Below are 27,868 nucleotides of genomic sequence, written 5' to 3' on the forward strand. Positions count from 1 at the left end.
TCACCATAACCAAAGAGAGGCAGGTAGCATGTGGCGAACAAACCTCTATTAAACTGTCCTTTACTGGAAATGCTTACTCTGTATTCCTGAAAAATTTACTGATGGGACAGTGTAGTGTTCAGCTTGTAAAACTGAAGAGAAAATGGGTATGAAGACTGTGTAGGAAAATCCTGTTCCAAGAAATGCTTGGAAAACACCTACAATCTGGAGCAATCCATTGGTCAATTCCAAAGGCTAACAACATTTTCTGCTTCCGTTCTCAGAAGTATTTTTATGAGCCCCAAGGATAAGTCTTTTCTGACAGGGATGGTTTGGAAGTATCTACAGAACAGGGGTAACTCCTCTGAAGGCAGGCAAATCACCCCAGCCTTCACTTCAAATTGGCTGCAGGCTTTTGACAAGGAGCTCCCAGAAGCCAACAAGTCACCGCTCCATTGCATTGCTGGTTAACAGATTAGATGAGTGTATAAAGATCAAGCTGAAAGCAGGGTGATTTCTCATCCACTGAAGGCCCCCTGAATATAAAAGGCAGGGTACAGATATCGTGTATAGTTCTCAACCAAGATCTTCAAAAATAAGAGGCCAGTGCAAGTAGTTTATTGATTTCAATGGGAGCTCAACATTTTTGAAAATCAGGCCACTTATTTACAAGGCTGACGTTGTAAAAAAAAAAAAAAAAAAAAAAACCTTGGTTCTGATTTTGACAGGTACTGAACACCCAGCTTTCCAAGTGAAGTCAATGGGAGCTGTAGGTCCTGGTCACCTCTGAATAACACATCCTTTATAACAGTGGTTCTCAAACTTTTGTACTGGTGACCCCTTTCACATAGCAAGCCTCTGAGTGCGACCGCCTCCCCCTTATACATTAAAAACACTTTTTAATATATTTAATAACATTATAAATGCTGGATGCAAAGCAGGGTTTGTGGTGGAGGCTGACAGCTTGCGACCCCCCCATATAATAACCTTGCAACCCCCAGTGTGAGAACCCCTGCTTTATAACATCTCTGTTTGCATTTCCTTAGTTTCCCTTCTACCACAGAATCTTCAAGCTCCCCCCGAGTGGTCTACACAAGATCAATTTTCATCCAGTCTTCGGTTCCAGTTTGTCCTCACTGACTGCCAACTTAAATACACACAACGATAACTACCTATGGTACATGTGTCCGTCACCCTCCTGTTTATGTGCCCATATCCTCCCATAATTCAGAGCATACATTCTTCCATACCAATAATGTGCTCCCCAAAATGTTATAGTCTCTACCTGAGATAATCTCTATCGTGTAATGTTCTAGCAACAGAAGTCTTGCTCTTCTTTGGAAACCTCTGAAGAATATGTTTTCCTGGTGATCCCAATTTCCCTGCTTCCTAGAGTCAATACCAAGTCATCTGTTGGTTGAGATAAATAAGCTATCTCAGAGCACTTCTCTTGCCCCAATCTTTAACTGTGTGTTGAACATTCCATTTTTGTCCAGTGCAGTTCTGCATTACAAGTCTGTAAGGCGAAGACGGATTGTCCTTTACAATTTCAAGGCATCTCTTAGTTTTCTTGTTCATCACGGATGATCCCTGCAAAACGAAAGAAGCATGAGACAAGATGCAGTCTGCATTTCGGAACTGAGTGCCCAGGCAGTAAACAATTCTCTTGATTTCTGTAATATGTCAGGTCAGTGAAAATGTTCTCTGCACACAGACAGAATATATTTTTGTCACTGCATCTAGCTTGACTGTGGTCATAAGTGGGAAAGAAAGTTTCTCGGTTTGACTGAGTGAACCAAACTGTGCAGCTTCAGAAGGTGGAAAGTTATTACTCTGGAGTAAAGTTAGCATCAGGCTGCCAGCTAGTAATAAATTAGTAACAGAAAGAATACTTTGGTCTCATTTCAGTTGTTGGATTAGTGTGCAGGTGCTGGGTGGGGTCCGTGGCCTGTTCTATACAGGAGGTCACATTAGATGATCTAGGCGCCCTTCTGCGTTTTAAAATCTATGACTCTGTAAGTCGGCAAAGAAGAGGACAAACCAGTGAGACACAGCAGAATGATAAAGTTATTCAAGTATTCAAAGACTAGACAATATTTACAGATGTGATCCCTATAAATTAATCAGAGATACAAAAACAAGTCTTTTCTGGTAAACAGAAGAGTCTCCATATGTGCTGACAAAGAGAGATCAGTAAGTTACAGGGAAATCTGTAAAGCCTATTCAAATACAGTTACCTTCTTTAGAGTTCAAATAAATCACAGGATATATCTTTAGGCTGGCACTAATGCACATGTTGCACAAGGACAACCCTAACATCAAAGGGAACTCACTCAAGGCAGCTGGTTTTTCCCAAGTCAATACTAGAATGTGAAATGTTTTGTGTAGGGTGGGGTAATTTAAAGAGGTGAAATCATAATGATATCAATACGCTGCCAAAGCTTTACACTTTAGTATAGTTTTCCTTTTAAATACGGTTGGTCCACCCAGCTTCAATGGGCCCCACTACAAAACTCAGTTTTTTGTGTTTCACAGCATAGCCTTATATATGACTTATATGAATGATAGGTTTGCTTTTAAAATGAATGATAGGTTTGCTTTCAAAGGTATCTGTTCTCTGCTTTAAATTGTCTCCAGACATGTGGTCACAAGCCAGATTAAGGACAAAAGAAATCTGTCAGAACCCCACCCTTCACGCCAAATCAGTAATATTTCTGAAGTGGGTGATCCACAATGTTTCAAAACATTTTGCCCTGGGGGCAGGCTAACTTGAGGGGGGGGGAGAGGATGGCAACTAGGGGATACTTGGTTGAGAATTCTGGTTTTTATACCACCCCACCACAGTAGTATCTGAGTATCTTAGACCAGATCCCAAAGAAGCAGAGGGAGGCCCTGTGCCCAGACCTTGAGTCGGTCTATCTAATGATTTGATGCCAGCTATCACTGCGGTGTTTAAGTACTGCACAAAATTGAGGAACTCAGATCTCAAATCAAAAGGTATTTTTCTGGGGCAGAGGAGTATGGCTTTGTTTGGGTCGAACTGTTTTGCCTTTGTAAAGATTGTCTGTCCTGGGCGAAGGCTTTATCAGATCACTTTGTACTGAACAGACATCAGCCCACTCTGATCTCTTCTGACAAGTAGTTCCACAGCCAAGCTCCTGCTGCTGAGAATGGCCTGATCCCAGTGCATGATGGCCAGAATCCGTGTTGTTGCTAAGGAGGCTGGGTGGCTTGTTGGGAGAGTGGAGGATAAAACGGAGTTTGAGGTATCCAGGTCCTGATCCATTAGGTGTGGAGTATCTGCTGTTCCCAGGGACATCAGCTTGGCTCCTTGAATTGCATGTGCAAATCCTACAGCTGGGGCTTCCCCATATGAAAATTTGTCCTCGTGTGTATAAAGCATTTTAGGCTCTTTCAGGATGAAACATGCCATTGAAATGTAGGGACATGGAAATTCACCTACCTGCTTAAAATCCCAATGCATGTTCAGTCCCTTTTTCACAGCCTCATTACATTGCTCTATAAATGGCAGGTCTCCTGTGCCAGGGTCAGTTAGGCACCGATCTACTGCAGTCTGTCGAGATCGTAGGCCTCCTATATACATTTCTCCAGTGCTGAGATAAAACAAGTGCTGAAAGGCAATGTTACATTGGAGTAGGTGAGCTAGGACACTGACGAAATCCCAAAGGAGGATACCAGACATTTGTGAAACTGACTAACATTAGATACATGGGGCCAAATTCATTGATATCATTGAAGTTCAACCAGGATGAATTTGACCCACTAGAGCTATGACATCAGTCTTGTTCTCCTCTGTTCATAAAAAACAGGTCGATTATTACGGTGGAACTGTAATCACTAGTGTCCCTCCTAGTGACAGAACAAGAAGTGAAGAGTGAGGAGTTCAGTCTGCATCCCATTCAATCCTTCACCTCTCTGCTGGAACCACCATCAGCAAGAACAATGGTTGTCAATATGTGTGTGGGGAGGGAAGGTGGTAAGTGAGGTCACCTCCCCATAAAAATGGAACCAACTTAATGTACTTAGACCATGATGGTATCTGCCTTGGCCTGCAATGAGCAGGAGGTCAGATAGATGAGCATGATGGTCTCTTCTGACCTTAAAGTCTATGAGACTACTGCCATTCATTTTTGATTTGGGATTTTACTTGTTTACTTACAAAATAAAATTAATCTTCCCTGCATGACAGCACATGAAGAACAATTTTCAGGAGTCTATTTCATTGTCTAGCAAAGAATCCAAAGCAAAGGCTAACAAACGATTTCTGGTTGCAGTTAAATAGCTTGTTTTTAATACCTGTGATGAGTAAGCATGACAGCCATACATTATTGGAGTGTTTCCAGGGACAGGGCCATGATCTATGCAGATGTTCTCATTCAGAGTGTTTTTCATCTACAGAGATAAAACAGGCATATTAATGCATGGAATAACTACCACATCTTCCTGTTCCCACCACTGTTTTTGTAAGCTCTGCTGAGAGCTATGCTGGTTTGCAGTTTTGCTTCAGAGCTCTGAAGTAACAGGAGAACACAGGATGGATTTAGAAAAAGAAACCGCAAAACAACTTTTCAGAGTTGACTTCATCTCAGAAAACATGAGAAGCAAATCTAAAGGCTTTTCTAGTGTCTGTACATCAGAGAAACAATGGGGCTTGGTCAGGGCCGGCTCTGGCTTTTTGGCCGCCCCAAGCAAAAAAAAAAAAAAACTGCGGCGCGGCCGGAGCCAGGGTGCAGGGGGACTCCCTGCGCTGCAGACGTGCCCCAGCTAGCGGGGGGGGAGGGGGAGGGAGCGGGGGAGATAGAGAGAGAAGGGGGGCGGCCAGGGCTTCAGCGGGGCGCTACCATGTGGCCCCGACCGGTGCGCCGCCTGACGGGAGGCTCCGCGCCGCTCCGGTCATCTGGGAGGGAAGGACGCGGACTGCCCTGCCGGGCTTGCTGCAGGGCGCTCCCATCCTCCGCGTCGCCGCCCCCTACAGGGCGGCCGGAGCGGCACAACAAACAAACAAAAAAACAAACAAACAAACAAAAAAAAGCGGCCGTGCTGCCCTAGGATTGGGCGGAATGCTGCCTCGAACAATCTGCCGCCCCAAGCACCAGCTTGCTCGGCTGGTGCCTGGAGCCGGCCCTGGGCTTGGTCTACACTACAAAATTTAGCTATAAGTACAAAAATATCACATCCACTGGCCAATGTAGCTATGCCAGCAAACTGCCCCCTCCCCCCACGTGTAGACGCAACTATGCTGACCGAACAGTGCTTAGCTTAGCTAATGTCACTGAGGGAAGTGTTTTATGTACACTGGTGGAAGAATTCATTCTATTAACATATGGTGCATCTCCACTAGGGGTTCTGGCAAAGGCTTTATAGTGTAGACAACTCCTCAGGTTGGGGAACCCTACTATAACACAATTGTTCACTGATACAGTATAATCACAGAGCAGTCCCATAAAAAACACATCACTACAAGTATCACCAATAGAAAAGGCTGAATTTTTTCCATTGAAACTTTTTGGAAATGTCTTTTTAACCAAAACAAAAAATTCTCATTTGATTGAATCTTTAAAAACAATTGTGTTCTGTTTCATTGTGCGCAAAACAAAGGCTTGCATGTATCTGAGTTTGCACACGTTTGAGTTTGCACTTGGCACAACCTGCGTGTGCCCAGTTCAGCCAGAGGAGTTTTGAAAATGTGGTCCATTGTTTTTAAATTGACAATTGTTTCTTTCACATTCTGTATATTTTACTCTTCTTTAGCTATAATTTTTCCCTCTATCATGATCTTCATGATTATTGTTCCAGTCCAAATTTAAAAAGCAACTTAACAACTCTGAAATGAGTGACCAGAAGATACTGTCCTCCCTTGATTTATAGCTGTACAGCAGGCAAGGATTACTTTGTTGAACTTTTCATTTCTGTGATGCGTCTCCATAATATTCTATTGAACATTGCAGACAATTATAGGGAGAGATTTCATCCATTGTTGTTCCCTGCTCTATGAGCATTCTTATGTTGCACAAAAATGTGTCCTTCTAAATACCTTCCTATGCTATTTTATGTTTATGCTGGTAGACATGCAGTGGGCACAGTTTAGATATGCAACAGGTACAGAAAGTTTTACAAAAAGATGGCACACACTTTAAATATCTCTAAAACCTCTACTAAAACCAATACTATCGTTATAATATGACCAATTTACAAGAGCAACCCGGGTTAGACTGATCAGGAACACAGAAGAAATTGCCTTCAACAACCTTTATAATATTGGAGATATCTAACTGTTGCATCTATTCAGTAGACATGCACAGTACTTACTGTTCCGTAGCCAACAACAGTGGTCAAAGGTATTAAATTAGGATAAACGTTCTTTATGTACCAGTCAAAGCTTTTACAGTTCAGTTTCTTTCTTAGCTCCTTTCTGGAAGAAACATCTCCATAGTCTATTCCAGGATTCTGAAAAACCACCACATTGTTCAGACATTAATTTTAAAAGTGACCTGCAAAAATGGAGGGAAAATTGACTTATACCTCCCCCTTTTTGTTGCTTCTTCATAATATATAAAGAATATCTAAAATCTGCTCTTAAAAAATCCCTGATTACTTTTACATTAGAAATTCAGATTGTGTTTTGCCTGTCTATGAAATCACAGATACAATGGAGATTAAGAACTGATTCATTGGAATAACAAGTGCTTTTTTATTCAGGTATTTTGTTTTCATTAACATCTAGTTAACTAAACCACTGGCAAAAAAAATCTCCTTTTTTTAAAAACTCAAAACACCACTCCAGGTAAGGTCAATACACCTTTGATCTACAACTTCTTCCATTAAAAAATGACTTGACATTCCTGATATCTTTAAATGGGAGGAAATAAAAATTAAAAACAGCATGCAGAGCTTCTTACATCAAGAAAGAAAGAAAATAGGCACACAAAACCTCCCCCCACCACCACCTTTGCCAGGTCACCTTTAAAGGAAAATGGCAGTGTACAAAAATGTGATCTGTTACTAGTTATGAAGAACAATAAATCACTACGCATTTTAAATGTGTGCAATAGAACCGAAAGTATCTCAAAGTATCAAAGAGGAAGCTGCCATTTTGCCATGCTCATGAGGTGTGCAGAGCTTTGTTGAACTCTATGAGATTTACAAATCTAGCCAATCTTGAAGAATGTATACACCGCACTGGGATTTGCTAACATAACGATGTACAAGAAATTCCAGTTTGCATTATATATGGTATTAATTGGCATAACTTACAATGATATGTAGAGAGACTATAGTTGAAGGCATGAGCACAACAATGGAGGAAAGTTAAGGTTGAGCTTTCAACCCTCTCTCTGAATTTCCTTAATTCTGAGTGCTTGATTTCCCAACATGAATGTTTCTCAGCCTGCAGAGCATGCTGTAAGGCCCACTCTTTCTTTATCCCTGGCCTGTGAGAAATGGGTGTCGGATAGTGGGGATGTGGGACTCTGCAGCATTTTGGGCATGGCGGTCAATTAGTGTAGGGTGTTGCTGGGTCATTTGATTAAAAGTAACTGACTTGCCTATTATTTATTAGAGCATTTTTAAAAGATATTCAAGGATGCCCAGTTCATTTGCTCTATTATCACAACTTGCAAAAATCCAAACAACATACTTTTTATTTTAAAAAAGTTAGAAATTATTACATTGTTTGGGGCAGAACCCATCTTTTTGTTCTATGTAGAGTGCCTAGCACAATGGGGTCCTGGTCCATGACTCAGGCCCCTAGGCACTATAATAATAATAGTCACGTTTTTAAAGGGACAAATCTCACAAACACCTGTTTGCTACGTCTGGCCTCATTGTGATTTCTTGGCTACTTAGACCACTATTAGTCATTTGCTCCCATACGAATGACCATCTCAATTTAAAGAAACCAATTCTAAACAACCAAGCAAGCATATACACCTCAATAGGAAGATTCCATGCGAAATAAACCATGTATTTATAGTCGTCCATCCACACTTCGGCCACTCTCAGGGCATTGCGTCTCATAGCAACACTCAAGTCCAGCACATAGGGTTTGTGCGCTCTTTCCAGGTGAGCAACTCTTGCACAAGGCAAAACTTCTATCTGACCCCCACACTGCCAGACCTGTATGGATGAAGCAGGAGTTCCAGTGAATACGCATTTGGAGTTGGCTTTTTTCACCAGCGGTTAACACGATTTTGTTCTACATAAGTGACTAAAAATTGCACCTCCTTACTCAACAGATCTGCTCACTCTCAGTATCTGAATGAGTTCTCCTGACTTTAGTGATTAAGGGAAATTTTCAGTACTTCTCTATTAGGATCTGCAGAGCCAACACAGGTACAGGAGAGTGAGGTGGAGGCTATTTAGTCTTTTGCATCATTATTAATTTCCAGTTACAGGACTAAGCAGTTACTCCCGTGTAAATCCTTTGCATGAGGTTATACAGGTGTCACAAAGAGCAGAACTGGCCCTACAGAATCTTAATTATGATTAAGGTTGCAGGAGAAGGAAAGAGACCAGTCTGACTCTCATACCCCAGGCTGTTTACAGGGCTGGCACCTAGAAACCCCCTCTCCCCCATCAATCTGCTTACAAACTGAGCGCATTTGATACAAGAAATCATTGAGGGACAATGCAAAAGGAGCCCTACAATGTTATTTTTGAAGTCACTTCTCTGAGCAGAAATGTATTTAATGGGCCTGATTCTCCATTCCCCTGCATTTTGTGCAGTCAGATATACCAGCACAGAGAAGAGGTATCATGGTACCATTCTGATATGGTGATGCTTTACACCCACCTTGCACTGGTGTAAATGAATATACATGTATCAGGGCAATGAAGAATGAGGCCTCCGTGTATTTTAATGTATTAAAAGTGGAAAGGAGTTCATCCCCTGTCAATCCCACCTTTTCCCTAGGTGGATCCTGAGTACTCTGAATCTACCATATTTATTCCTCCCACACTTCACGCATGAGTCCTTGAGATGCAGTCACCACCCTTCTAGCCACAGAAAACTACCTAGGATTCTCTTCACAGGATATCAATGCTGTCACTTCAGTCACTGCAGTAGTTGCTGTTGAATAAGACAAAATACATTCTAGATACTGAATGGCCCCTATTGCCGTAGTAACGGTCGGCACCTCACAATCTCTAATGTATATATCCTCACCAGGCCCGCCGACAGCTATTCCGGGCCCCAGGGCAGAACAGTCAATGGGCCCCCAGGCATGCACAAGCCGCGTCCGCACAGACATGGTCTGCTTGACATTTAGGTGGTGCTCTTCCAGCACAGCCAGGGCTTCCACATGCCCGCCTGGTAGGGTTGCCAACTGTCTAATTGCACAAACCCAAAGATGCTTGCCCTGCCCCCCAGCCCACCCCTTCCCTGAGACCACACCCCTGCCCTGCCCCTTCTCCAAGGCCCCGCCCCTGCTTGCTCCATCCCCCCTCCCTCTGTCGCTCACTCCCCGCAACCCTCACTCACTTTCACCAGGCTGGGGCAAGGGGTTGGGGTATAGGAGGGGGTGCAGGGGTCAGACTCTGGGAGGGAGTTTGGGTGCAGGGGGGGTGAGGGGTCGGGCTCTGGGAGGGAGTTTGGGTGCAGGAGGGAAGGGGTGTGGGCTCTGGGAGGGGGTTTGGGTGCAGGGGGGTGAGGGTCAGACTCTGGAAGGGAGTTTGGGTGCAGGAGGGGGTGCGGGGTCAGGCTCTGGGAGGGAGTTTGGGTGCTGGCTGTAGGCTGGGGCAGGGGGTTGGGGTGCAGGAGCAGGTCAGCACTTACCTTGGGCGGCTACCGAAAGCAACTGGCACACCCCTCTGGCAGCAGTTCCTAGGCGGGGGGGCCTGGGGGTCTCCGCAAGCTGCTGCCTGCAGGCACTGCTCCTGCAGTTCCCATTGGCTGCAGTTCTCAGTCAATGGGAGCTGCGGAGTCAGCGCTCGGATGGGATTAGCGCACAGAGACCCCCTCCCCAGGGGCCGCTAGGACGTGCCGGCCGCTTCCCGGAGCAGCGCGGAGTGAGGGCGGGCAGGAAGCCTGCCTTAGCCCCACTGTGCTGCTGGCGGTGGCAGCAGCCAGGGGGCCCCAGGCCCTTTTAAATCACCCGGGCCCCTGGGCAATTGCCACTTTTGTTGTCCTCCCCCCCCCCCCCCCCGTCGGAGGGCCTGATCCTCACAAAATCTCTGAAAGGCAAGGCATTGCTGGTATCCCTAGTTTACAGATGGGGAACTGAGTCAAAGAGAGGCTAAGGGACTTGCCCAAGGTCACACAGGAAGTCTGCGGCAGAGCAGGGAATTAACCTGAGGTCTCCCAAATCCCAGGCTAGCAAACTGACTGGACCATCCTTCTTCTAGTTTAATCACTATATGCAACATGTTCCCACTGCTGCGGCTAAACCTTAATTAGCCATCATCAAATGGTTTACAAATCCTTTATCAGTATTTATCTGAGAAGAGGAGACACCAAATATGAGGAAAGGGACAATTTTCTTTGGCGGCTCGCAGCTTGAAGGGAAATAAATGTGTCTGAAATTCTATCAGTGAAAAACCTACATGCTGCAACAGGTAGTGCTGGTGATTTAAGACTCAACTGTCTTCCCTTTAAATCAGTACTGAGGCAACATGGCTGCGGCAAGGCGTTAGTGAGCACTGTGCAGTTGTAAGTGCTGAATTTTAAATGAAAGGTAAAACCAAGAGCCTGACCTCTGTGTCTTCAAAGATCCCCCTGGCACTTTGGGCTGAGGTGGTAGCCCTGGGGTCCTAGCTAAATTCCTACCTGAGTAATTACCTTCTGCCTTTCTAAATCCTCCCCGCCCCCAGCAGTGTAAAGTTTATACGGGATTCCAGCTGCTATCTCACGCTCAGGAACTGGGTCCAGAGCAGGGTCATTTCCTCCTTTGGTTTCATCTCATGTACTACATCATGTTACCTGAAGAGAGGCTTCTGAGGTTTACTGATGAACATTGGGGGGGGGTCCCCTTCTGGGGTGTTGCCTTTCTAATGCCTTGGCCCCTTCTTACAGCACTTCCTATGTTGAATCAGACTGGTGTCCTACTGGGTCAATATATAATGCTCCTGAGGAGTACACTGCAAGACCTTGTACCCCATAGTATCACTCTCCAATTGGTTATTTCACAAGATGGATTTCCCTCCTGCCTCCAGCTTGTAAACTTCATGAAGTTTACATTTGTTAGCTTAGCTTGTACATTTATCTATGTTATCAATGGACATAAAACTATACAATCTTAGCAATGTTCTTTATGACTTACTGTGGCAGGGAAGACAACAGGCTGAGTACACTTTGTGTGAAATTCTTCCCTTCCTGGTTCCCACCATTTACTGAGCTGTGCCCATTGTCACGGGCATACATGTCTTAGTATCCTCATAGAGTCTGCCAGTGCTATTACCGTGCTTTGTCGACAATAAACCTGGCCTGGCGCCTTCATACCTTAACAGATCTTGTGGTCATTCGGCGGTGCGTTCAAGGTCTGCTGTGCCAGCTGTCTGTGCAGAGCTGGGACAGCACACAGGAAAAACACACACAGGCAGCCGAATATCTAACCACAATAGCTGCTAGGTGCTCAGCACTTTTGAAAATCTGCCCATTTCATTTCAGTACTGAAATGGGAGCTGAACTCTTTTGAAAAACTGAGCCCAATTGTCTGTGTTGAGCACTTAGAAATCTGGCCCTGAGTTCTTTTGAAAATCAGGTCCCCACACTTACATTATTTATTTTATAAGAGAAGCAGAATTAAACGTACCCGCAGGCCAAGTTCCACATTTTCCCCTCCGTATATATGCATTCCGCCATCCAGTACCCCAATCTCACCCAGAAAAACTCTATGTGCAGCAAGTATCCCCATAATAGAAGGACTCCTGGGAAAGAGAATAGATACAGTTGGAGAGAAGAAATAACTATGAAATAAACAGGAAGAGGAATAAACAATCATTTGAGAATTAATTATGCTCTTTTGAATTTCCTGTTCAGTGAGAGACTGAGTATTGGGCTCATTTGGGACAATTCTTATTTTGTTTGTGCTAGTTTGGGGGTCCCTAATAAATTGCTCTTTAGCTAGATTTGGTTTCTTCCCATCCCATTTCTACCACCACCCTGTATTTACAGTGGACATTTCCATAAATGCATTTAGTGCCAAATTCTGCCCATCCTTATCTATCTAGGTATTTACCCAATTACCAGTGTCTGAGTGTGTAATAAATTTATTCAGGGTGGAGTTATGTTAGCACCATGCAAATACAGGATGCATTAATCCTTTCTGTTGAATATGGACGTTAAATGCCTCATAATAGTTTATTTATTTTGCATACCTTGTACATAATGACTTTCATCTCCAAAATCCACTACTTTAACAAGGGAATGTTCACACCACCATATGTGAAGTAGGTAGGGTTGCCAGGTGTCCGGTTTTTGACCGGAATGCCCGGTCGAAAAGGGACCCTGGCGGCTCTGGTCAGCACTGCCAATCAGGCTGTTAAAAGTCTGGTCAGTGGTGCTGAGGGGCTAAGGCAGGTTAGTCCCTACCTGCCCTAGCACGGCGCTGCGCCCCGGAAGTGGCCAGCAGGTCCGGCCGCTAAGCAGGGGGGCCACGGGGCTCCGTGCACTGTCCCCGCCCTAAGCACTGGCTCCTCACTCCCATTGTCCGGGAACCATGGACAATGGGAGCTGGAGGAGGCGGTGCCTGTGGGCGAGACCAGTGCACTGAGCCTCCTGCCCCTCCCCTCCCCCACCGGGTGCAGCATGGTGCCAGGACAGATAGGGAGCCTGCCTTAGACCCACAGCGCCACTGACTGGGAGCTGCCTGAGGTAAGCTTGCGCCCCAACCCTAAGCCCCAACCCGCTGCCCCAGCCAAGACCCCCCCCAACCCAGAGCCCCTTCCTGCACCCCAAACCCCTCATCCCCGGCCCCACCCCAAAGCCCGCACCCCCAGCTGGAGCCCTCACCCACTCTTGCACCTCAACTCCCCACCCCAGCTTGGAGACCCCTCCCACACCCTGAACCCCTCATTTCTGGCACCACCCCAGAGCCCACGCCCCCAGTTAGAGCCCTCACCCCCTCGTGCACCCCAACCCCCTGTCTCAGCTCAGTGAAAGTGAGTGAGGGTGGGGGAGAGAAGTCACCGAGGGAGGGGGAATGTAGTAAGTGGGAGGGTGGGGCCTTGGGGAAGGGGCGGGGCTAGGGTGTTCGGTTTTGTGCGGTGAGAACAGGGGTTCTCAAACTGGGGGTCGGGACCCCTCAGGGGGTTGCAAGGCTATTACATGGGGGGTCACGAACTGTCAGCCTCTACCCCACACCCCGCTTTGCCTTCAGCATTTATAATGGTGTTAAATATATTTAAAAGTGTTTTTAATGTATAAGGGGGGGTCACACTCAGAGGCTTGCTATGTGAAAGGGGTCAGCAGTATAAAAGTATGAGAACCACTGGGTTAGAAAGTTGGCAACCCTAGAGGTAGGTGTGAAGGACTTGGAAGATGCCTGTCATATCTCATGAATGATCTATATCTTTGTTATGATATTGTTTGCTACATGGTTATAAGGGGCTAGATCCCAGGAAAGGCCCAGATAAAAGTTCCTCAGCAAACACCAAGAGCTATTAACTATGATGTTACCTCAGAGCAACCCAGTAAGTTAAATTTGGTCAAAACAGTTTATATATGAGAGACACAGGGACTGTGGAGAAGCAGACTGAACCCCAGCCCCAGAAGTGGGGGTGTTTGGGTAAGCCAGACCTATCTAAGTTGTAGGTAAGACAGTTATGCATGTAGACTGTTGTGTCAAAATCCTTTTCTTGTTACGCTGTGTTACTGCTGTTAAGATTAAACAATTTTTTTGTGTTGAAAAGGCTGTTTCACATCGCTCTAGTAATATACTGGTCACAGCTTCCCAAGGGAAGAATTGCAGGCCTTGAACCCAGTCGGGTCTGCTGAGGAGTCAGTGGGTCTGCAGAGGCCTGTAATCTGGTACTCCTGTCAGAGTGGGGAAATTGTGAGATTCCACCACAAGGAGGTAAAGAAAAGGCACAGGGCCTGTCACTTGGAGAGGTTGCACTCAGGCAGACATAGGGTATGTCTACACTGCAATTAAAAACCCATGGCTGGCCTGTGCTGGCTGGCCCATGCCAGCTGATCTAGGCTAAGGGGCTTGGGCTCAGGGGCTGTTTAATTGTGGTGTAGATGTTCAGGTTTGGGCTGGACCATGGGCTCTAGGACCCGGCAAAGTGGGAGGGTACTAGAGCTCAGGCTGCCGCCCAAGCCGTAATGTCTACACCACAACTAAACAGCCCCTTAGCCTAAGCCCCATAATCCCAAACCAGCTGGAATGGGCCAGTCATGGGTGTCTGACTGCAGTGCAGACATACCCCTAGAGAAGGGTCAGAGGTACAGCTAACTCTCAACTGTGACAGTAGGTAAGTATTATTATCCATTTATAGATGGGAAGCTTTGACAGATAGATTAAATGATTTGCCCAAGATTGCAGAGGGAGAAATATTTAGGACCAGACTTAGAATGCAGGAGAGCCTGGATCCGTCTTTTACACAGACCACATGGGACAACATGAGATCTCTAATGTTACTACACGACTCTCAGATCCAAACTGACAATTTCAACTCACCTGCATTTTGCAGATATCTTACCCACCCATGTGAGAAAACCCTATCCTTGTTAGTTTTAGAGGTGAGTCTGAAAACATCTCAGATGTCTGGGGTCTTTGTTCCCTCAAGAATACTATTCAGACTTACCGGACTGGAGCCGTTTCATCTTTGAGCGCATACCATTCTTTTGGTAATGGTTCATATTGGCACCATAGTGCCCACTCAAATCCATCTGCAAACACAGCATATTCAAGAAGTTCAAAGTCATCAAAGCGAATATTGTCAAATACTGGTGATATTATAACAGTACGATCTTCCTTGATTCGAGACAGAATAGGTTCAGCCCTAATATAATGAACAAAAACATTATTTTCACCTTGCAGCAAGTATGGACCTGATGAACCAAAGTGCATAGCACCGTAATACTGAAATGGGCAGCCCATTTCTTAGAATTGAGACCAAAAAGATGACTGAACCCTTGGCTCCTGTCTCAGCTCTACCAAATAATGACAGGTTGTGACACATGGCCAGAAAGGGTTAAACATGCTGCAAATTAAACAACCCTCAAAAGACATGTGGGGAGATAATGTTTGTGTTTTTGTGTATTTACATATGTATGAGTAGGGTCAACAATGTAATCAACAGTCCCTGTCTATGTTGTATTCTGTTAATTCAGAAGATCAAAATAACATCCTGACATTTAAATGAATTGTAAACACGGGATATCTCTGTATTCATCTCTCTTTGAAATGCACTGTGAATGGTGGAGGAACAAGTAAATTGCCTTATGTTAATTCATATAGCTAAGTACTGGTGAGGGACCTCCTTCAAAGTCATCCTAATTACTTTTTGTTCCCAGAGGAACTCCAACTTGTCAAAAAGGACATGAAATTGTATAAAATATCCTTGGGTCCTGATCCTGTTCATCTCGGATCTGCTTAAGGCTTCATACAGGGGAAACTTAGGCCATAAGGACTGAGATTCGAGTTCTAACTGGATCGCTCTGAAATATAAACATTGGACTATAACAGAGGTCGGCAACCTCTGGCACGCGGCTCGCCAGGGTAAGCATCCTGGCAGGCCGGGCCAGTTTATTTACTTGCTGACGCGGCAGGTTCGGCCGATTGTGGCCCCCACTGGCCGCGGTTCGCCGTCCCAGGCCAATGGGGGCGACGGGAAGCGGCGCTGGCGAGGGATGTGCTGGCCACGGCTTCCCGCCGCCCCCATTGGCCTGAGACAGCGAACCGCGGCCAGTGGGGGCCGCGATCGGCCGAACCTGCCGAGTCAGCAAGTAAATAAACTGGCCCGGCCCGCCAGGGTGCTTACCCTGGCGAGCCACGTGCCAGAGGTTGCCGACCCCTGGACTATAACCTACAGACTATTTCTGAAAGAACTCTTTGCAACTACAAAGCTCACCATCTCTGCTATGAATTAAAATCTTAAGAACTGAACTCATGTCTGTGTGTATATTGATCTTTTAACCATACTCTCTTGTTTTTTAATACATTTTAGTATAGTTAATAAGAATTGGCTGTATGCAATGTATTTGGGTAAGTTCTGAAACATTCATTAACCTGGGAGGTAATGTGTCCCATCCTTTGGGATTGGTAGAACCCTTTCTTTTATATGATGAGATAAGATTTTCAGAAATCATATTTAACGTAGGTACCGGGGTGGAAGTTTGAGGCTGGATCGCTTTAAGGAAACTGTGTTGTTTGAACTTCTGAGTAACCACTAAGGTATAAAAGAAGCTGTTTTATGCTGGCTTGGTAAATATAAGTACTGGAATGTTCACCAGCTTTTGGGGGATTGTCTGCCCCATTCTTTGCAGTTCACCCTAATTGAGTGACCACAGCTGGCCCCCACTGGGACCCCAGTCATACAGGTTTTCTGTACTACTAATCCATCTTTCTCTCTAGTAGCCTTACGCTTTCTCCCAGGCCATTCCAGCAGTTCATGCACCATAACCATTGCTAATTACACTAGCCATAATCACCTCTCTGTTAGCTTGCCTGTCTGTTATACCCCTCTGTTGCCTCTCACCACAGATTTATATTGTAAACTGTTGGGGGCAGGGGCCTTCTTTTCATTGTGTATGCACAGCACCTAGCACACTGGGGCTCTGATCCCTGACTGGGGCCTCTAGGTGCTATTGCAATAAAAATAACAACAACAAATGGGAGGAGTCCCTGGTTGTGCTATCTGTGATGAATAAGGCCATCATAGCCCGGGGTAGGGTGAGATTAGAGATGCAACACAGTCTCAGAGGTGAAACGCTGTCTGCTAGGGAAGTGAAACAATGTGAGGAGTGGTCAAGCACTGAACCCAACCAACCAGGATAGACATATGTTAGAGAGATATGGTACAGAAAGGGAGGGTAAATACACTGATCTAAACTATATTATAAGTACCTGTTAACAGGGACCTTGTCTTGGTTCTTTTTGTAATGAGCCATGAACATCTATAATTCTATATGCAATCATTAATTGGTAATAATAATTAACAATGATAGATAGACAAGAGGTACGCATTAGTTTGGTTTAACTCCTATTTAACAGTCGATGGATGCTATTGCTCTTTACAAGTACCTAGAAAGGAATAGACCAGGACGTTGGTATTTAAAGAAAACAATCTGCATATGTTCTGATTGAGTGTCCTTTTGTATGTGTATGCACAAGGGAGACAATCTCCTGCCCACAAATACAGATACAAAGAAGCTGGGCGCTGCTTGCCTGCACTTCTCTAAACAGCCTATTCTGTTATTTGACTGCTTCCCTAATCTGAATGTGCCCAGTTCTTTTTCAAACCATGCATCCCTTCGCCAATCAAAAGTAAACATCCAGCTGGTGGCCTCTACTTGCCATACACAATCAGGGCTGACCTTCAGGGTGGGCGATGTGGGTGACTGCCCAGGGCACCATGGGCAGGGGGGCGCTGTGGCCCAGCTTGATGGAGGGAGTGGGCAGGTCAAACTGGTTCCCAGCCAGGGAAGGAGATGAAGTTGCAGGGGGTTCACCCACGGCATCATTTTCCCTAAGGCCAGCCCTGTACACAATGGCATTGTTTGGTGAGGCAGAAGCAAAGCCATGCACCTCAGCTCCACAGTTAGACTCCTCCCTCCCAGAAAACAATTCCCTCATAATCTTACCAGCCAACATTCACTTCAATATGGGCATCCAAAATTGCGACAACATCGGCAGTAGACGCTTCCCAGCCGGAAATCCGAGCTTGTGTTAGGCCTTCTCTCTTCTGATGCCTCACAATTTTTAGCAATCCAGGATGTTTTGCATTGTAATTTTTTATCTGTTCATCCAAATATCCTTTTAGATCCTCTAAAAATAGTATGGCACATTTTAGCGTGGTTTTTTTTCCAGTTAATGGAAATTGTTGAGATTGGGAAACAGAAAAGAGCAATTAGATAACACCTTTTCCATCTTTTCCCAGCCCCAACATCAATGTAAATTTCTTCCTTCAAAAATAATGGCTAAATTATTTGGTTACTCAGAAGAACTCCTCAGGAAGTAAACCTTGACCTAGGGTAACAGCTCATCCAGGACTTAATAGACCTGATTTTTAAACCCAGCTTCTATTTTGGGGGACACAATTTTGTGCCCAAACTTAATTGCACCCACAATAACTATGGGCACATATATCAGACATTAGACCTCCAACTTCCTTATTGTGTCCAAAGAGCAGGCAATTAGATGTCTAACTGCTAGCATTTGTATCTACAGTTAACTGCACGTATATTCTTTTTCAGGTGCAGTTAACTGTAGATACAAATGCTAGCAGTTAGACATCTAATTGCCTGCTCTTTGGACACAATAAGAAAGTTGGAGGTCTAATGTCTGATATATGAAAATGCTAAACACACATCTATGTAATATGAGTAGGGATGTGCTCTCCTGGGACATAGGGCCACCATTTCCTTCTCCACAGGCAGAAACAAGAAGGATCTACCTAGAGAATTATAGAAATTCAAAATGGAAAAGATCTATGGATGAACCAGTCCATCTCTCTGTGGACAGTAGATTTCCTAATACTTTGTCCAGTCAAATTTTAAGAGCAATGAAGCTTCCATTACTTCTCTAGGGAGCCTATTCCTCAGCCTGAAATATCACTGTCAGGAAGTTTATCCTGATAATCAGTTTAAATGTTCACTTTGTTGGTTTCATCTCATAGCTATATCCCAGTACACCATGTGGTATTGGGAACTGTACCGTTAAGTGGCTTAGCCTCAAAGACAGGCAGCTTGCAGGGTGCTGCAGAACCCATGTTCTGTTATGCAGAGGCAATTGGGAACTGTGTCACTGAATACAGAGGATCTCTTTCAAACACATTGGGTTCAGAGCAATTCCTGAACATCACATGGCCCCAGGAGTAAATAGAAATTAAAGAAAATAACCTGGGTGGAAGATTGGAGCAGTTAAAAGCTTCACCAGAGCTAAAACTCTCTGGGCACATGGAAGTCAATCAGAAGAGAATTAAGAAGCACTTCACTGTGCATCTGCAAGCAATGAAGGCCTGTGAAAAGCAAAATAGAATGTAGCCTTATTTCTGACAATAGCAGGTTGTGATGCACTTGATGCATTCAACGGTGTTCAGTTCAGGCACACGGGACCAGCTATGAAGGTGCAGTACAGAAATTTGAGGCGTTCTGCACTCCATGTAAAAATGAGACCTAGGGGAAAGATGTTTTTAACCTGAGGGTACAAAAAGAAAGTAAAACTATAAAGAGCTTGCAACTGAACTAACGCTGAAGAGACAATCTTGCAATTTTAGAGGCAGAAGCTCCCACCTAAGCCTCTAACAAAAGACCTGATTGTGGTTGACATCTGGAACAAAACACTCAGAGAGAGAGAGACTACTGGGAAACACAGAATTAAACCTTGACTAAGCAACTGGAATTTTGCAAGCAAAGGAAGTCACCCAGTCCAGAATGAGGATGGACAGTGCTCTGACACTGTGGACATGATAGAGAATCCAAAATACCACACTGTAACGTGGTGTTTCACCCCACACTTGCCCTGAAGGTTTTGGGGGGGGATAGCTCAGTGGTTTGAGCATTAGCCTGCTAAACCCAGGGTTGTGAGATCAATCCTTGAGAGGGCCACTTAGGGATCTGGGGCAAAAATCAGTACTTGGTCCTGCTAGTGAAGGCAGGGGGCTGGACTCAATGACCTTTCAAGGTCCCTTCCAGTTCTAGGAGATAGGATATCTCCATTATTATTTTTTTTTAATGGAGGCCAGATAGGCCAATTAACCTATTAGGTTTCAAGGTGGGGGAATTAAGGCTGAGAGGAAGGCCCTAGTTAGGGAAACATGACTTGTGCAGGAACAGGTGGGGCTTCCATATACCAGGGAACTGATAGCAGTAAAGGGCTGCAAGGAAGTAGTCGCCAGTCACTCCCTAGGAGAAGGGAGGTATGTTTGGAGCTATAGAGTCAAGTAACCTATAGCTACTCCCTGGAAGGTGGGGCTGGCAAACCCAGGGAAAGAGGAAAAGCCAGAAAATAAGGAAAGGCTCAGGGAACAGGCAGTAATGTCCAGGATGGAACAGTCCTTGGGTGCTGGCTAGAGGGTCCCTGTGCTGGAACCTGGAGCAGAGGGCAGGCCCGGGTTCCCTTACCAGCCACTGGGGAAATGGCATAAACCAGGCAGTGGAAAGCAGACTGCCTGGAACAGTTCACTCTGGAAGAGTTTGATACCCTGGAAGGGGAAGACACATGTGACTTGAATGGAAGGCTAAGCAACGAAGACCAAGCATCTTGCCTCGCTGAGAGCAAGGAAGAGAAGGCAGGGTGCATGGCAAGAAGCAGAAAGGAGGCGTCAGACCTGGAATCAGCTAATCCCCAGAGCGGCCAGGAGGAGGCGCCACCTTTGGTGAGTGGACCCTGTGACACACACAAAAAGACACTTGAGGCAGAAAGTCACATGGCACTCAGAGTCAGAGTCCAGCAAAAACAGCACATGGAGCTGCACACGCTGTGACAACCAGCACAAGCCAAAACAGTGCCCAGCATATGAGAAAAGATGCAGGAACCGCAATAGATCACATCATTTTGCAAGAGTTTGCAAATGCCAGCAGATGGTGCATAGTGTGGACAAGGAGGACATTGACAGCACCACTAGCTCAGCTGAATTCTTCCTAGGAGTAATGGACAACATTGCAGCACAAGTTTCTTGGCCTGCCAACCTGAAAGCAAATGGGACACTTATTAATTTTAAGTTAGATACTTTTGCACAAGCCATGTTGCCAGAAAGTGTTACTAGCACACACAAAAAAAGTCACAGGTATGAAAGATAAACAGGTAAAACACAGAAGTTCGCAGTGTTGTAGCCATGTCCAATCCAAGACATGAGAAATAAGGTAAGTAAGGTAATATCTTTTATTGGACTTACTCCTGTTTGTGGAAGGGATAAACTTTTGAGCTTGTAAAACACAGGTTTTACAATGATGAACTAATCCTCACTAGCAGAATATACAAGCTTGATGTATGGATAAATAAACTGGAAGAGATACAGCATGCAATATTACCAGGGGGAAAAAGAACCTGTTATTGGGTAAAAACATGTCAAAGCCTTGGTCCCATCAAGAGGGTGCACTCACTGGAGAGACGAGGGACCAAAACAATTAAGGCAGAGTTTGAGGATGCTTTCTAGGGGATAGGGAAGCTCTCAGAGTACAGAATAGAACTGAAAGAGCCCAACCCATGCCACAATTCACACCTCTAGGAAACTTCTCATCACCCCACAGGCAGAGGCTAAAAAAGGAGCAGGGTAGGCTCATTGTTCTGGGGATCGTAGAGCCAGTAGGGGCCCCTGGAATGGGTACATTCGTTAGTAAGGGTAGAGAAAAAGATGGACCCCTTCGCTTATGTGGATCGGACACAGACTGTGGATCGGACACAGACTTCTCTTAGGGGAGAGTCTGATGATAGAGAATCTCCAGGTTATAGTCAGGAGCAGAGGACTGAAAAGTATAATGTAAGGGCCGGATCAGATGATAAACAGCCACATAAAAAAGAATCTGGCACATCAGAAAAAGGCAGGCTAATAAACAGGGACAAGTTTTTAAAGTGCTTGTACACAAATGCCAGAAGTCTAAATAATAAGATGGGTGAACTAGAGTGCCTTGTGATAAAGGAGGATATAGATATAATAGGCATCACAGAAACCTGGTGGACTGAGAGCAATCAATGGGACACAATCATTCCGGGGTACAAAATATATCGGAAGGACAGAACAGGCCGTGCAGGGGGAGGAGTGGCACTATATGTTAAAGAAAGTGTAGATTCAAATGAAGTAAAAATCTTAAGCGAATCCACAGGTTCCATAGAGTCTCTATGGATAGAAATTTCATGCTCTAGTAAAAATATAACATTAGGGATCTATTATCGACCACCTGACCAGGACAGTAATAGTGATGATGAAATGCTAAGGGAAATTAGAGAGGCTATCAAAATTAAGAACCCAATAATAGTGGGGGATTTCAATTATCCCCATATTGACTGGGAACATTTCACTTCAGGACGAAATGCAGAGATAAAATTTCTCGATACTTTAAATGACTGCTTCATGGAGCAGCTGGTACGGGAACCCACAAGGGGAGAGGCGACTCTAGATTTAATCCTGAGTGGAGCACAGGAGCTGGTCCAAGAGGTAACTATAGCGGGACCGCTTGGAAATAGTGACCATAATACAATAGCATTCAACATCCCTGTGGTGGGAAGAACACCTCAACTGCCCAACACTGTGGCCTTTAATTTCAAAAGGGGGAACTATACAAAAATGAGGGGGTTAGTTAGACAAAAGTTAAAAGGTTCAGTGACTAAAGTGAAATCCCTGCAAGTTGCGTGGGCCCTTTTAAAAGACACCATAATAGAGGCTCAACTTCAATGTATACCCCAAATTAAGAAAAACAGTAAAAGAACTAAAAAAGAGCCACCGTGGCTTAACAACCATGTAAAAGAAGCAGTGAGAGATAAAAAGACTTCCTTTAAAAAGTGGAAGTCAAATCCTAGTGAGGCAAATAGAAAGGAGCACAAACACTGCCAACTTAAGTGCAAGAGTGTAATAAGAAAAGCCAAAGAGGAGTTTGAAGAAAGGCTAGCCAAAAACTCCAAAGGTAATAACAAAATGTTTTTTAAGTACATCAGAAGCAGGAAGCCTGCTAAACAACCAGTGGGGCCCCTTGACGATGAAAATACAAAAGGAGCGCTTAAAGATGATAAAGTCATTGCGGAGAAACTAAATGGATTCTTTGCTTCAGTCTTCACGGCTGAGGATGTTAGGGAGATTCCCAAACCTGAGCTGGCTTTTGTAGGTGACAAATCTGAGGAACTGTCACAGATTGAAGTATCACTAGAGGAGGTTTTGGAATTAATTGATAAACTCAACATTAACAAGTCACCGGGACCAGATGGCATTCACCCAAGAGTTCTGAAAGAACTCAAATGTGAAGTTGCGGAACTATTAACTAAGGTTTGTAACCTGTCCTTTAAATCGGCTTCAGTACCCAATGACTGGAAGTTAGCTAATGTAACGCCAATATTTAAAAAGGGCTCTAGGGGTGATCTCGGCAATTACAGACCGGTAAGTCTAACGTCGGTACCGGGCAAATTAGTTGAAACAATAGTAAAGAACAAAATTGTCAGACACATAGAAAAACATAAACTCTTGAGCAATAGTCAACATGGTTTCTGTAAAGGGAAATCGTGTCTTACTAATCTATTAGAGTTCTTTGAAGGGGTCAACAAACATGTGGACAAGGGGGATCCGGTGGACATAGTGTACTTAGATTTCCAGAAAGCCTTTGACAAGGTCCCTCACCAAAGGTTCTTACGTAAATTAAGCTGTCATGGGATAAAAGGGAAGGTCCTTTCATGGATTGAGAACTGGTTAAAGGACAGGGAACAAAGGGTAGGAATTAATGGTAAATTCTCACAATGGAGAGGGGTAACTAGTGGTGTTCCCCAAGGGTCAGTCCTAGGACCTATCCTATTCAATTTATTCATAAATGATCTGGAGAAAGGGGTAAACAGTGAGGTGGCAAAGTTTGCAGATGATACTAAACTACTCAAGATAGTTAAGACCAAAGCAGATTGTGAAGAACTTCAAAAAGATCTCACAAAACTAAGTGATTGGGCAACAAAATGGCAAATGAAATTTAATGTGGATAAATGTAAAGTAATGCACATTGGAAAAAATAACCCTGACTATACATACAACATGATGGGGGCTAATTTAGCTACAACGAGTCAGGAAAAAGATCTTGGCGTCATCGTGGATAGTTCTCTAAAGATGTCCACGCAGTGTGCAGAGGCGGTCAAAAAAGCAAACAGGATGTTAGGAATCATTAAAAAGGGGATAGAGAATAAGACTGAGAATATATTATTGCCCTTATATAAATCCATGGTTCGCCCACATCTCGAATACTGTGTACAGATGTGGTCTCCTCACCTCAAAAAAGATATTCTAGCACTAGAAAAGGTTCAGAAAAGAGCAACTAAAATGATTAAGGGTTTAGAGAGGGTCCCATATGAGGAAAGATTAAAGAGGCTAGGACTCTTCAGTTTGGAAAAGAGAAGACTAAGGGGGGACATGATAGAGGTATATAAAATCATGAGTGATGTTGAGAAAGTGGATAAGGAAAAGTTATTTACTTATTCCCATAATACAAGAACTAGGGGTCACCAAAAGAAATTAATAGGCAGCAGGTTTAAAACAAATAAAAGGAAGTTCTTCTTCACGCAGCGCACAGTCAACTTGTGGAACTCCTTACCTGAGGAGGTTGTGAAGGCTAGGACTATAACAATGTTTAAAAGGGGACTGGATAAATTCATGGTGGCTAAGTCCATAAATGGCTATTAGCCAGGATGGGTAAGAATGGTGTCCCTAGCCTCTGTTCGTCAGAGGATGGAGATGGATGGCAGGAGAGAGATCACTTGATCATTGCCTGTTAGGTTCACTCCCTCTGGGGCACCTGGCATTGGCCACTGTCGGTAGACAGATACTGGGCTAGATGGACCTTTGGTCTGACCCAGTACGGCCTTTCTTATGTTCTTATGTTATGTTCTTATGTACAGACCCAAAATAATTTTAAAATATATGTGAAAAGGGAACATTTTCCACTACCTACAAAGGAAGACATTTTTGGAGAGATGGCTGTTGCCAAATATTCTTCTATGCTTGACGTGTCAGCAGAATTCTATCAGGTTCCCTTAGAAAAACAGAGCACATGATTGTGCAGTCAACACTCGCTTTGGCAGACACAATATCTGTAGAATGCTATTTGGTTTGTGTTTGATACCTGGAAAATACAACTTTTTGATGGTCTAGAGGGTACTAAGGTTTGCATACATGACATTTTGATCTGGGGGGGGAAAGTTGGGGCAAGATCCATAAAGAGATTTAAACATCTAACTGCCACTTTAGGTGTCTAAATCCAAACTTTAGATCCTCCAAACCCCTGCTCAGATGTCACCTAAGCCTATAGGCTCCTAAATTCCCTAGGCACCTAAGTTTCTGCAAGTGAAATCCCCTAGATGCCTACATTTCTGACAATGGACACTTGCAAAGCCACCCAAGTCCTGATGCCACTGAGCTGCTCAGCACCTAAACCCCAGTGGGATCATCAAAATGGGCATTCCTACATCTATCTGGCCTGCAAAGCCCAATCCAACAGGAGTTCTCAGAAATTACCTACTGCACAAAACTGAGAAGGATGTCCCTTTATATCCTATATCCTAATGGTTAGAGCACTCATTGGACTTAATTCAGGTCTCCCACCTCCCAGGAGAGTGCCCTAATGACTGGGCTATAGGGTATTCTGGGGTAGACCTGTCTCAATCTCACCTGTTGAAGGTGTGTATAAAATACTTAAATATTAATTGGGCCCGGAAGAGAGTAACAATGACTCTATAGCCTAGTGGCTCAGTCACCCACCTGTGAGATCCGGGTTCCAATGATTAAGAATTTCGTACAAAGAGAAACAGCTTCAACAGGACTGACACAGAGAGACCTACCTCAGACAACAGACAAGAAAGGGATACAATGATTCCTTGGAACAGTGAACAACATAGGGAAATTTGTCCTTAATCTATCTGATCAAGCCAGCAAACTGAGAACATTGTTGTGCATAGATGTTCAATGGACACAGGGTGCAAATCTTAATAAAGAGTTTGAGAAACTGAAGGCATTCATTAAAGAGGCCCCAGTCCTGAGGTAATAGAACACTAAGCACAAAACTAAGTTATCCGCAGACACCTCCAAGGAGAGTAAGAGTGCAGTCCTCCTACAGCAGTATGGTCAAAATTGGAGAGCAGTGGCTTGTGTGTCATGAGCACTTACAAAAACTGAGTATCAGTATACCCAAATAGAGAAAGAGGCTTTGACTTTAATCCATGAGTTTGAAACGTTTCATGTCTTTATTTATGGGACACAGGTGTTAGCTGAAACTGACCATATACCACTTATTGCCATTACCAAAAGGGGCCTGGCAAACAACTCACTGAGAATACAGAGATTGCTTTTTTCAGCTACAAATGTCTGATTTGTAAATTAAGTACAAAACTGGGAGAGATTTGGTCTCTGCAGACATACACACTCTAGAGCATTTGACAAAAAATGCAGTGGAGCAAGTCCAGAGCTAGACATTATATAGGTCAATCTGATTGGGAAAAAAAGCAACCCTGTGCAATTTCACATGAAATGTGGATTGTGATTGCCAGAGCTACTGCTCAGGATAAGACCCTACAGAAAATAATTAAGGCTATTGGAACAGAATGGCTAGGACAGCATGTTCCCAGCCCCTTTCACTGATTCAGGGGAAGTTTTCAGTCCTAGATGGGATTAGTAAATGGTTACAGAAAAATCAGTTTAAAAGGATACATGATGGTCTTTTAATAATTGAAAAAATCTAAGAGAAGGGTGAGAGACAATTTATACTGGCCTCAAATGAACAGCAATATTGAGGAATCTGTCAAGGCTTGTTGCATATGCCAAAAATACAGGCCAAGTCAAGCAAAAGAGCCATGTTTTTAGCACAAGAAAAACTAGCCCCCTAGAGCACAGTAGGCATAGATTTGTTTATGTTGACTGGAAAAAACTGTGTACTTGTCCTAGATTATTTCTCTCACTTCCCAGAGATCGCCTTACTGGAAGATACTACAGCTAAACAGGTGATTGTCAAATCTATTTTTGCTAGACGTGGTATATCTAATATAGTAATGCCTGACAATGGGCTGCAGTTCAATGAGCATGAGTTTAAGTAATTTCCAGTGCAGTTTGGGTTTAGACATGTAACAACAAGTTCTCATTATCCCCAATCCAGTGGGTTGGTGGGAAATGATGGTAAAATAATAAAACAGCTACTGAAAAAGGCTGCAGAGTCAGACTCAGTACTTTGCACTGTTAAAACATGGTTTGTCACCTGCAAGGGGCAAATGAAGATGTCTCTGCCTTAACTGTGTCACTTACCATTTGAGCTGTAATCATCTACCAGGACAATTTCTTTCAGCAAATGAGAAGGTGTTCGGTTAATTATACTGGTAATTGCACGTAAGATGATTGACATTGCCTCATTCATGAATATGAGAATGACACTAAGCGTTGGGAGGTCGTGGGGATATTTTTTCTCTTTACAGCTGTAAGAGAGTGAGAAGAATATTAGCAGGATTCCTGAAAAGACCCAATAGAGACCAGACTGTGCCTCCTTCTTCTAAATCCACAAGCCAACGCAGTATGTTCACTTTGTAAGCAAGCCTGGCAACTGACAATCTTCTCCCTCACAAAACAGAGCATTATCTGATGCCTCTATATCCTTGAAGCTGGCACCATGTAAGATGCTCACCTACAGTACAACAGAACGCCTTGTTCCTTATAGTGTTTACACATTCTTTGTTCCATTACTTTTTTGGAGAAAGATTTCAAGTGACGGGAGCATCTTCATATTCAGGGTTAAGCACAACTAGCACAAAGCGGGAAATAATTTGTTCTGAACACTGGCTACCCATTCAGAGTAATTCCATTTTACTTTAATTCTACATTTCTTCTTAAGTGATTGCACAAATCCCACTTAGGTATGCGTGCGCCAGACGGACTTGAGCGACAAGTTGGGATGGAGCACGGGCCCTGCACTTCCTCATGCCTCCAACAAAGGGTCTCTTATAAGTAAGGCTTTAGTAGAACTAAAATAGGATTACATAAGCCCACACCCCCAGCTGGAGCCTGCAACCCCTCCTGCACCCCAACCCCCTGCCCCAGCCCTGAG

General features: G+C 44.2%; 1 protein-coding gene across 2 annotated transcripts in view; it reads right to left on the reverse strand.

The window, feature by feature from the left end:
* Positions 1-1,410: 1,410 nt before the first annotated feature.
* GALNT8 (polypeptide N-acetylgalactosaminyltransferase 8) overlaps positions 1,411-27,868 on the reverse strand; it is a 40,097-nt gene continuing 13,639 nt past the window's right edge. For both annotated transcript variants that reach the window (XM_065421062.1, XM_065421055.1), the window contains exons 3-11: positions 27,076-27,242; positions 17,744-17,927; positions 14,743-14,940; positions 11,748-11,862; positions 7,930-8,115; positions 6,310-6,447; positions 4,297-4,392; positions 3,443-3,610; positions 1,411-1,569 (exon numbers count right to left, since the gene is read on the reverse strand). In XM_065421062.1, coding sequence (XP_065277134.1) covers positions 1,411-1,569; positions 3,443-3,610; positions 4,297-4,392; positions 6,310-6,447; positions 7,930-8,115; positions 11,748-11,862; positions 14,743-14,940; positions 17,744-17,927; positions 27,076-27,242 — 1,411 coding nt within the window. The remainder of the gene's footprint in view (positions 1,570-3,442; positions 3,611-4,296; positions 4,393-6,309; positions 6,448-7,929; positions 8,116-11,747; positions 11,863-14,742; positions 14,941-17,743; positions 17,928-27,075; positions 27,243-27,868) is intronic.

This window comes from Emys orbicularis, chromosome 1, assembly GCF_028017835.1.
Source record: "Emys orbicularis isolate rEmyOrb1 chromosome 1, rEmyOrb1.hap1, whole genome shotgun sequence".
Classification (NCBI taxonomy): Eukaryota; Metazoa; Chordata; order Testudines; family Emydidae; genus Emys; species Emys orbicularis.